Source organism: Bos grunniens, chromosome 29 (assembly GCF_055505025.1).
Source record: "Bos grunniens cultivar Pamir isolate PY7600 chromosome 29, Bosgru_T2T1.0, whole genome shotgun sequence".
Lineage (NCBI taxonomy): Eukaryota > Metazoa > Chordata > Mammalia > Artiodactyla > Bovidae > Bos > Bos grunniens.
This window is the reverse complement of record NC_141193.1, coordinates 12,773,636-12,784,321: the sequence shown is the minus strand read 5'-3', so window position 1 is coordinate 12,784,321 and position 10,686 is coordinate 12,773,636. Positions and strand designations below refer to the sequence as shown.

At 45.7% G+C, this 10,686-nt stretch overlaps 1 protein-coding gene across 1 annotated transcript; it reads right to left on the bottom strand.

Moving 5' to 3' along the window:
* Positions 1 to 579: 579 nt before the first annotated feature.
* LOC147342123 (pregnancy-associated glycoprotein 1-like) lies at positions 580 to 9,738 on the bottom strand. Its single transcript, XM_086384144.1, has 9 exons — positions 9,638 to 9,738; positions 8,158 to 8,308; positions 7,066 to 7,183; positions 6,849 to 6,967; positions 5,466 to 5,659; positions 4,428 to 4,544; positions 2,613 to 2,754; positions 2,427 to 2,525; positions 580 to 729 (listed from the first exon to the last, which is right to left on the bottom strand). Exons 1-9 carry the CDS (start codon positions 9,736 to 9,738, stop codon positions 580 to 582), a joined length of 1,191 nt encoding a protein of 396 aa, XP_086240270.1.
* Positions 9,739 to 10,686: the final 948 nt, after the last annotated feature.

Sequence of the window (10,686 nt, the reverse complement as noted above, 5' to 3'; positions counted from 1 at the left end):
GGCTGATCTAGGGCTGTACATGTGAACAGAGGTGGGTGATTCAGAGAACACCCTTGAACTCTAATGTCTGCAATCTTTTTTCCTTACTAGGTGATGCCTCCAGGATTTAACACCCTGGGGCAGGTAGCTTGAACTCCCTCACTAGGTTTAGAAGCCTTAAGGAAAAAAGTTGCTGGGCTAAGACCATCAAAGTAGACCAAAGGGAAATAGCAAGGGTGAGAGAGAATTGATGATTTCTGATTTCTTGGCTCCAGTCACTGAGATCTTTGTATTTGCTCTGATTCTTGTATCCTGGATTCCCAGAATCATTTCAATGAGTCTACCCTTTCCTTGAAGCCAGTTGGAGTAGGGCTCCTCTCAATTTTGATTCAGACTTAGTTCTAGATCCTTCACACCCAGACACAAGCAGAGGCAACATTTGTTTCAGCACCATTAAAAGTAAAACCCTTTATTCTTTACTGAGAATAGCGTGTACAGAACACCAAATACAGTTCACCAGCATCCTGGGCAGGAGTGCCCAAAGTGTGAGTGACTGTGTGTTAGGAGCGGCCTTACTGATTCCTGAACCTCTCCAAGCATTTACACTGCTGGTGCCAGGCCAATCCTGTCATTTCCTCGATCAAAGACCGAGAAATACAGCCTCAGGAAGGCTTCACCCAGGATCCAGAACTCTGTAGATCTCCTTACCCTTTTCTCTTTAAAGGTGGTGTAGCAGTTGCCTGTAAAATCCTGGGGAAGTCAATGACACACACTAGTCAGCATGAGCCCTTACCAGTGACTCCCCCCAATATCCAGACCCAGCAAAATTCTTTGTTTTATTTCCCTCTTTTAGTAAGTATCAAGGGGTTTTCTCAGCAGCAAGGGGTATGACAGTTCATCCAAAACCAAAGAGGGCCAAGACATCAGGTTGTTATGAGGAAGGGTGTGGTGAGTAGAGGACTGGGAGTTGGGGAAACAGAGGAATGAAAAACAACAAAGTCCTACTGTACAGCGTCAGGAACCATATTCAATATTCAGTGATATACCACATGAAAAAGAATAAGAAAAATATATTTTCATGTGTATAACTGAGTCACATTGTTATGCAGCAGATTTTAATGTGACACTGAAGATTAGCCACACTTGAATATAATTATTTAGAAAAGAACAAATGTGTCCATAGTTCCCCCCAATCCCTGATTCTTTCCTTCTGACTCCTGCTCCTTGTTTTCTCTGCAGAGAATGCTTGTTCTTCTCCTACATCCCCACAATCTTTACTTTATTAAAAAAAAACCAAAACTTTATTTTGTATTGGAGTTTAGCTGATTAACAATATTCTGAGTTTCAGGAGGACAGTAAAGGGACTCAACTGTATGTATCTGTGTATTGGTCCCAAAGACACCCCTCCCATGCAGGCTGTCATATAACTGAGTGGAGGTCCCTGTGCTACACAGTAACTCGATGTTGGTTATCCATCTTAAATAGAGCAGTGCCCACAACACGTTCTTGAAGACTTAACTCAGGAACTCTGAGAAGCCTCCTTCAGCCCACACTCACCCTCTTTGGCCACGACACGGTTGGGTGGGTAACATACGCTGGTTCCCCATCCCCAGTGGTTAGTCCGTAGCCCTCATCAGCCCTAGTAAGTCCCCAGTGCCCCAGTGCAGACCACCTTGAGATGACATTTGCATGGAATCCAGTGCAGTTTTGCCCAGCACCAAGCAACCCTCAAAGTGGTTCAATGAGTTTGTCGTTTTAGAATTCCTGAAATTCCCTCTCTTCCTCAAAGCCTTCTTTGAGCCCATCAGCCTGCTCTGAACTCTTGCAGGGAGCTGACATGAAGCCTCCACCCTGTTCCAGGGCTGAACAGTCACTGTGCACCCTTTATTCACCTTATTATCCAACCTCCCCACTGAGGGGTCAGGTATCCCAACTGACAAAGGAGGCACCAGTCCAGAGCAAGGGGAAGATGGAGGCAAGAACAAGGCTGACCATGTAATTTATCATTCAAACCAGAAAAATCTTGAGAAGGGAAGGCAGACTGTTAACTTATGCTGGGACTTCACTCTGGGACTGTCCCCTGCCAAACTCCTTGTAACATGGCCTATTCCAGGGACTGCTAGTGCTGAATTTCATGTTCATGCACCTAAGGGTTCAGATTGAATTGAAGCTCTTTAAGGACTGAGGACCTTAGTGTTCCCCTCTCTCTGACTCCCACCATGCCATATGGTGTGGTATCTCCACATTTATTTCAGGAAAATCAGTGTCCCACACAGCCCTTTACTCTCAAGTGACTGGATTTGTGGGAGGCACTGGCCCAGCCACAGGGCTCAGGAGCATCTGCAATGGTGTGACATGGCCTCCAGAGGGCGCCCTCCTCCCAGCAGCAGCCCAAGGGTTCCTGCAAGCTCCAGTTTGAGAACCACCCTTTAGTATCGTCCCCTCACCTTGAGGACGTAGGCTCGAGCTGGCACTGGGTAGTTGATGCCATTGATGGTGAAGATAATAGAGGGCAGAGCATTGACCGCAGAACATGAAACGTAGTGCTGTTAGAGAGAGAGGGTGAGAGATTGGCCATGGAGATCCTTGTTTTGTGTGGAGACTGGGAGTGACCCTGGGGCATGACCCTTCACCTTGGAACCCCGTGGCGTGGCACCAATGAGCTTGTGTATGTTATCGATCACTCTTCCTGGGCCTTGGATGTTTGATGACCCGGTGTCCACCATGGCCGTGCAGCCGTCAGAACAACCAATAACCTCTCCTTTCATGGTGATGCTGAGAGACAAGGGAAGAAAGCGGGCATCAAGGTCATTCTGAGTCTCCCCAGAGTTGTCCCCTTCCCGACTGTCTCATAAACAGCTCTTCATCTCTTGCCCTCTTTTCCTTTGCTCTCGACACAGCACCTTTCCTGACATCCTCAAATGTAGTACTTGAATACACCAGGATATTTTGTACCATGACACAAGCTGGTCTTCCTTCCTAGAAGACTCCACTCCTCTTTGACTGGCAAATTTCTTCTCATCTTCCAGATTACAGCTTAATTGTATTGTTTTCGGGAAGTTTTTCCCCCGGTGTTTATCAGTCTCCTGTCTTGGTAACTCTCTGTTGACCCTTCCTCATGTCTGCTGCTGCTGCTAACTCACTTCAGTCGTGTCCGACTCTATGCAGCCTCATAGAGAGCAGCCCACCAGGCTCTGCTGTCCCTGGGATTTTCCAGGCAAAGTACGTTAGTGGGTTGCATTGCCTTCTCCTCCTCATGTCTAGCATGTACCAAAGTCACAATTAACTATGTGGGTGAGTCACTTCATGTATATCTGCCTTCTTAGATGTGAAGGCGAGTTTTATTCTCCTTGCCTCCCTAAAGTGCCTGGCACACAGTGGATTCCCAATGCTTATCTGTTCAATGAGTGAATGAAGACTGAGAAAACAATAAGAAACATCAAGAGAGCTCTATGTGATGGGGAACAAATAACGGGTCACACAAAGAGTGAATATGGAGATTCTCAGGGGCAGCATATTCTCAGAGTAGGGGGAGAGAGGGGCTCCTCTGGGAAAGGGTGTCTCCCAGTACTGCTCCTACAACCAGCTCAGACCCTGAGACCCTGGCTTGGAAATACATGACTAGCCCTCCGAAATTCCGAAGGACAAATCAGCTTTTGTTGGAGGGTATTACATAGAATCCTATCAGTTATGCCTCTTGTCCTCAAGTCACTCCTGGATCCCACCTTCCTGATTCTCTGTTATAGACCCTGTCCCACTGTGTGCCCATGAACATGGGGTGCCTTTTGTTTTAGTTGCTTTCACGTCTTAAGACTGCAGCCAACCTCTCTCCACTGCTGGGTAGCTGCTCCCTAATCAGACCAGTTTTCTCCATTTTCTCAGGACTGTCCCTGTTTTTAAAATGACATTTATCTGTACTGAGAACTTCCTATGTCCTAAATAGCTCTGGACAGTTGGTCATCTTATCATAACTCTGTTCAGGCTGGTGAAATTCTCCCTGATCCTCTCTCTGTTCACCACACTGTAGAGTACTCTAACCATACTCTGCACCTCAAAGGGCAGTGGGTGCAGCCCTCTCCCAGCTTCACAGACCTCTCTGGACCCTTTTAGGACCCTGATCAGAGCCTTGTTCAGAAGGCCTGGGGATTATAAACCCATGGGTTGTTTGTGTATCTATGTGCTTGTGTGTTTGTATGTGTGTTTGTATGTGTCTCTGTGTGTGCTTGTGTGTCTCTGACTAGCTATGCATGTTTTTATGTGTCTCTGTGTAGGTTTATATGTGTCTGCTTGTATGTTTCCAAATGTCTGTGTGACTGTCTGTGATGTTGTGGGTGGTATATGTCTGTGTGACTGAGTGTCTGAGAATACATTTGTGTGTGTCTGCCTGTAATGTCCATGTGCATTAGCGGGAGCATCACTTGGGCTGACCCTCAGAGGGAGAGGCTTACCGGTCTACGTGTACACTCCAGTCACCCGCTCGGATCAATGGTACCCAGTTGAGCTCTCCTTTGTAGTAGCGGTGGTCCACCCCACCAAACATCACCACACTGCCCTTCTGCTTGTCTCTGTAGAGAGAAGTGAGGGGGGGATCCTTGGAGGACAGTAACAACAGCACTGTGTGAGAGCTGTGATGGTCCACCCATCAAGGCGCTAATAAGGTCTCCATGTACAGATGCAGAAATAGCGTCTAGGAGAGATAGAGATCCAGACTGAGGTCTGTTACTGTCTCATGAGTGGCACAGAGGAGGTTAGAAGATGAATCACTTGTCTGAGCTCCACCCACTATGTCTTCTGAAGAAGCCCTGGACCTCCAGTGACGTGAGTGCTCAAACACCCTCAGAGGACTGGGTGCTGAAGTGTTTTGGCTTTCCCCATGTCCACCTTGTCATTTTTCAGGAAAATCAAGGCCTGGGGTTTCTAAGGGTGTGGGTTCAGGTCACCCAGAGCTGGCTCCACTGGCCTGTGACCTACACTGTCCAAAGGGCCCCACACTCAGAAGGGACCCAAACTCTGCTCTCCCTGTCTTGAGATGCCTAATATTTCTTGAATAAAGGGTCCCACACTTTTGTGTCCCATACTTTCATTTCTCACTGGCTCCACAAAATGGGTAGCTGATCCTGGGCTCCCAGTGAAATGCTAATGAGAAAGGAAAGATATTCACCATCCTTCTCCTTCCTTCCTAATCAAATTCATAAGCAAATCCTAATGCCTTTCCTTCAACCTGTTTCCTGTTGCCTTCCTTTTGCCTGCTTCATATCTCACCCCCCTAGACCAAGTTATTGGTCTTGAGTCCAGGATCTGGGTTGTGTTCCAATAAAATTTTATTTATAAAAGCCAGTGGTGAAACCAGGTAGGGCCCTGGGGCCATAGTTATCCTTGGTTATATTATCTCAGGATACTTCTTTATCAAGTGTTCTATAATTTTTGTACAACTGAAAGCATCTTACAGCTAATTTGGAGAAAGGAATTGTCCATCTCAGACTTACTTGCTCAAGTAGAAGGCAAAAACAGGCTCTGAAATGGCACCTTCATTCTTCAGCTTATCAAAGATGGGGATGGCTTTAGAGAAGGATATGTTGGGGTAGTTCAAGCCCAAGACACCATCAAATCTTCTGCCCTCAAACCCGTATTCCGCCACGCTTAGACCGAATGGCTGGTCAGTACTTACAAGGTCCCCAATCTGTGGGAGAGAAGGGTGTTCCCACTTACAGAAGTGGGACTAGGACTGGGCTGGGGTGCATTGCCATTAGATCCTCAGAGAAGAATTGAGGCTGGGCTCTGTCTTTGGTTGACCACAGATGGTTAGAGCAAGGTGGAAGGGGAATTTGGGTTTCATTTGAGAGAGGCTGTGAATTATAAAACATCTGCCCTTCTGAAAAACACCACCTGAGTGAGTCAAATTGGCCTCCTGGCTTCTGTACTGGTGGGGCAACCAAGAGTCAGGACAGGTCCCATTGGTGCCACGTTATGGACAAAACAATTCTGAGCAAGATAGCCTTCTCTTTGGCATTACTGTGACCTAATGACAGGAATGGACTGCATTCTCTGTAAGGTACTGTGGATTCTGCATCTGTCCAGGAAGACAGAAGCCAAAAACACAATCTTGCTTGCAGAGTTCTATGAAATTGCTGCCTGGAGAATTCACTTTTGGGGATATATGTATATTTCTGTGAGTGTGTATGAGAGAGAAATAGAGAGAGGGGAACTACTCAAGTATTTTGGGGGAGGCAAGCCATAAATTTATTAGACTCTCAAAGGTCCTCTAAAGTGAGAACTCATTTATCAGGCCCCTTGAGTTCTCAGGCCTCCAGTTTCCCACTCTGGATACCTGAAGCCATTGACTGACCCCAGGATACCCGTATCAGTTTTATCCTGTCCCCAAACACCCCACAGCAACTTCAGTCCTGAAAAGCCAGTCTAACTCCACCTTTTATCACATGTATGCTCTCAGGAAGGCCCTTGCTGTCTGGACCTCAGTTACCTCATATGCCTCATGACCTAATCAGAGTAACTGCTTTGAGGGGTTGTTGCAGAATTAAACCAGTTATCACCTGAAAGTGCCTGGAACAGTCTGTAAATTTAAAAGTGGGTGCTTTTATCCCTTCTCGCTCTGAGCCAAATGAACCTTGAACTGCTCATGGGCAGAGGAGCTGCAAGTCCATAACTCAAGCCACTCTCTGGGTTAGCTAATTTGTTTGCTCTTGTGTCACCATGGGCACTGCAAACCCAGAGACATGATCCTGTGGATAAGTTAGCCAATATCTATGGGAATTAGGCTAGGAAGGGTCCTGCCAGATGGTCCTGCATCTGTTTTGCAAGCAGAGGTCACTCCATAGCCAGTCCTGACTCAGCATTTGTTACACTGTTACCCGAACTGTGTCATGAACAACAACTCCTTTCATTCTCCCAGATCCGTAGATGATCCCGAACGTCTTATTGGTAAGCCGGAAGGTGGAAGACTGACGATGTCTGAATCTAACGTGTGTAGCTGCAGACACAAGAGATGAGTGTCATCAGATGCCAAGGGTGGAAACAGGATGGCAGGGCAAGTGAAGGATGGTCCGGGTAGGGGATGTCTGTACTCACAACAGGTTGAGCTGTTGCAAAAGATGGAGGGCACCCACAAGTCAGATGAGGCTGTGTCAAAGACAACCTGGAATTCCTGAGGGGGTGTTCCAATGGTGATGGTACCTATGTAGAATATCTACAGGCAGAAGGAGGGAGTGGGTTAGTGTAGAACTGTCTACCCTCTATTCCCACACTGGTGCCTCCCTCTGGGTGTCACATATCTCTCGAGATCACTTTCTAACCACCGTGCAGCTCACAGACTTTGATCACAGAGGATCTGCATTTGATATATTTTTTCTGTGCTATATTTTATGCAAGATATGAACTCTATGACCAGGCGTTGGAGTGGTATCTCCTGCATGGGAACCCCAGAGGCATAACCACTGAGACGCCAGGACCACTGGACACCCAGGGAAGTCCTGGTGCCTTCATTTGGGAAGCTCTGTAGTCTCTTCAAACCAATCTTAGCACCCCTTCTCCAGAAGGTCCTTCTTGATCAACTCTAGTCACTCCCTTTAAACTCAGATCACATCCAATCAACACCACACAGGTGACTCTTTCAATTGACATGTATTTGCTCTTTGCCTATCTCTCAGGCTGGCATGGGCATTCTTGAAGACAAAATATGCCCTTTTCTAATCTACAAACAGGAAGCACTGTGTTAGATTCTTATGGCCACACACGGAATACAGGTTCAGTAACTTTTTCCTGCTGTCGTTCTTGCATCTGTGGAAACTGAATTCCTCTACCTAGGGATTCACAATTGTTTTGCAGTTGGTTCCACCTTTTGATCAGTGATGGTTCACTCTTCATCTGTAACTGAGTGGCTTACTTTGTTCAGAAGGAACAATCACCCTCAAACTAATGACACATGTTTGACACAGAAATGGATATTTACCTGCCAACTGGTAATTGCCAGGCCCAGTCACAAAGACCAACAGTTGAGAATGAGAGTGCCTTCTGCTCAAGGTAGGGGTCCCTGTTTTCCAGTGTCTCAGCCTCCTGCAGGAACCCCAACCCCAACATCCCACCTGGCACCTCCAGATGAGCCCCATGCTAAGCTAGAGCACTAGGGAGCGCTGTGGAGCAACATTCTCCCAAAATACTCACATCCCAGATGTTCCTCAGTGGGAGAGTAGTTAGATTTGAGCCACGAAAAGAAATCTGGGACAGTTTGTAAGGATGCTCCTTCAAGAAATTGTTCAGCATGTTTTTTCCACTGAGGGTTTTTCTCATGGTCTTCACTCTCCTTAGAGGTATTCTTTCACCGAGCATTTGACAAAGAAAACAAAGAAGATGCTACAATTAGCTGTCAGTGTTAAGGTATAACTGTCATTGTAATGGCCCTGTGTGTTTTCTAATCATTTTTATGAGGCACATTATTATCAGAATTTTATGCATATACCATGGCAAAGACATAGATTTGAATACAGGTTCTTTTCTGCAATCTCGGGTAAGCCATATGACCATGTGGTGTCTCAGTCTCCCCTTCTGCAAAATGGTGGAATGTAACAATACAAATGACACCCAACTCCAGTACTCTTGCCTGGCAAATCCCATGGACGGAGGAGCCTGGTAGGCTGCAGTCCACGGGGTCGCTAGGAGTCGGACACGACTGAGCGACTTCACTTTCACTTTCCCACATTGGAGAGGGAAACGGCAGCCCACTCCAGTGTTCTTGCCTGGAGAATCCCAGGGACGGGGGACCCTGGTGGGCTGCCATCTATGGGGTCGCACAGAGTCGGACACGATTGAAGTGACTTAGCATAGCAACAATACAAACCCTCCAAATAGAATATCTTGGGGATAAGTGAAGTGATGGATATAAGGTACCTGATAAATAGGAAGTCTCAACAATGACAGCCATTATCAGTGCTGTTGCCATCCCACTCATTCCTTCTCAAAGAACCTCAAGGAAGGAGGTAGAAGGGGGGACTCTTATTCTCTTTTACAACGGAGCAATTTGAAATGCAAGAGGTTTCTGAGTTGGCTGTGGTCACACTGCTTGTCAGATATAAGACAGTGTATCTTTCTCTAAGTTGAAAGAGAAGAGAGAGTTGAAAGAAGAATCCAAGATATAGGGAACAATTAAAGGAAATTCAGAGGCTTGAGAAGGAAGTAAGAGTCAAATGAAAAATTAAAAGCAGAAAACACAAAGAGAAATACACTCCCAGTGACTTCCAAAGAGATGGAGAGATTAACGACAGTGATATAGAGATGCAGACATAGGAATATACACACTGAAATTGACAGGGAAAAAAGAGGACATGTTGATCAAAATGTAGAAAAGTGCTATTCCACAGGACCACATCAACATCTGCATAGACTGTGCACTGAACAGTTTCAAGGAGTTGCATTTTCAACAGGTCATGACAAGAGTGGACCCCAAGTGTTGTGAAACCCAAATCTACACCAAGACCTTGGAATCCACAGTTCCTATAGCAAGTTACTTATCAATAAGTAAGAATTGAACTTTAAGACTCTTAGTGAAATATTCCATTCCCTTCCAAGCCTGATGGGTGGAAGAATAATCAGATGAAAAAAAAATCCGAGAAAGGAATATGATGTGACATACAGTCCCCATACTTACTTGAATATGCACTCTGAGAAGGCCACCAGACCGAGGAGCACAAGCCATTTCATGCTTCTTTCCTTGCTCCAAGTACTCAGGAAAGTTTGGGATCTTAGCATGTAGTGGTGACCGGGAGCCCCTAGTTATATATGCTCTGACCTGCCCTAGTTTTCCCCTTCAGGCCACTAAAAGATCTGAAAAAAAATACAAAGGTCTCGATAAAAACTTTACCTTCATCAGTGTCCTTGATGAATGGACTTTGAAGCTTTTCAGAATACAGAGAATTGAACTGTAATCTCTTCCTTGAATCTTGGCTGAAACATCAAACTGATCTGCATAGACATCTAAGAAGACGGAAAACCTTGCCTTCTTGGAGAAAAAACTTCTAAGAACATCATGAAAATGGATACTAGGGGCCATGCTCGACATGCATGTTTTCATGTCATCTTCCTAGCCACTTCATGAGATATGCATTGCTGTCTTCGTTGGCGAAAACATTGCTAGGATGATATGTTGTCAAATGGCAAAGTGAAGACTTCAGGGACAGCCCACTGACATACAACTGGCTTTAGATAGTGGGTCTAATGGCAGACATAGGGGCACCTATGATGCCAGGCTGCATCAAAGATTTAGGGCAGAGCAGTACTTCAGTTTCATGGTTTCAGTACTGGAAGAAATGTCATATGCATTCACAAGATATTTTATATCATCCAACAACTGTACAAGGAAGAACTGTGTGCTAGGCTCTGGGTTAAAGGCTTCAAAGTCAAAGTTGATCAAGACAAAAGTAGTCTTTACCTTAAGAGAGCTAGAAGTCTAGTTCTCACAAACTCATGGCCCCAGTAGGCAGGAGATATGATACTAGGACTAGGTGATCATGTTGGAATCTGGGCAGCACAGGCCTTACCTCTGGGAGCAGCCTTTCCTCCACTTCGCCCATGCTGGAAAGCAGGCCAGTTGGCCATGTTTTCAAGAGAATCAAAAGTTCGTATATTTATGTACAATGTACTGATTTTAATGTTAGAAACTAATTTTATTTTCCCTAAAAAAAATTGGGAGCAATATCT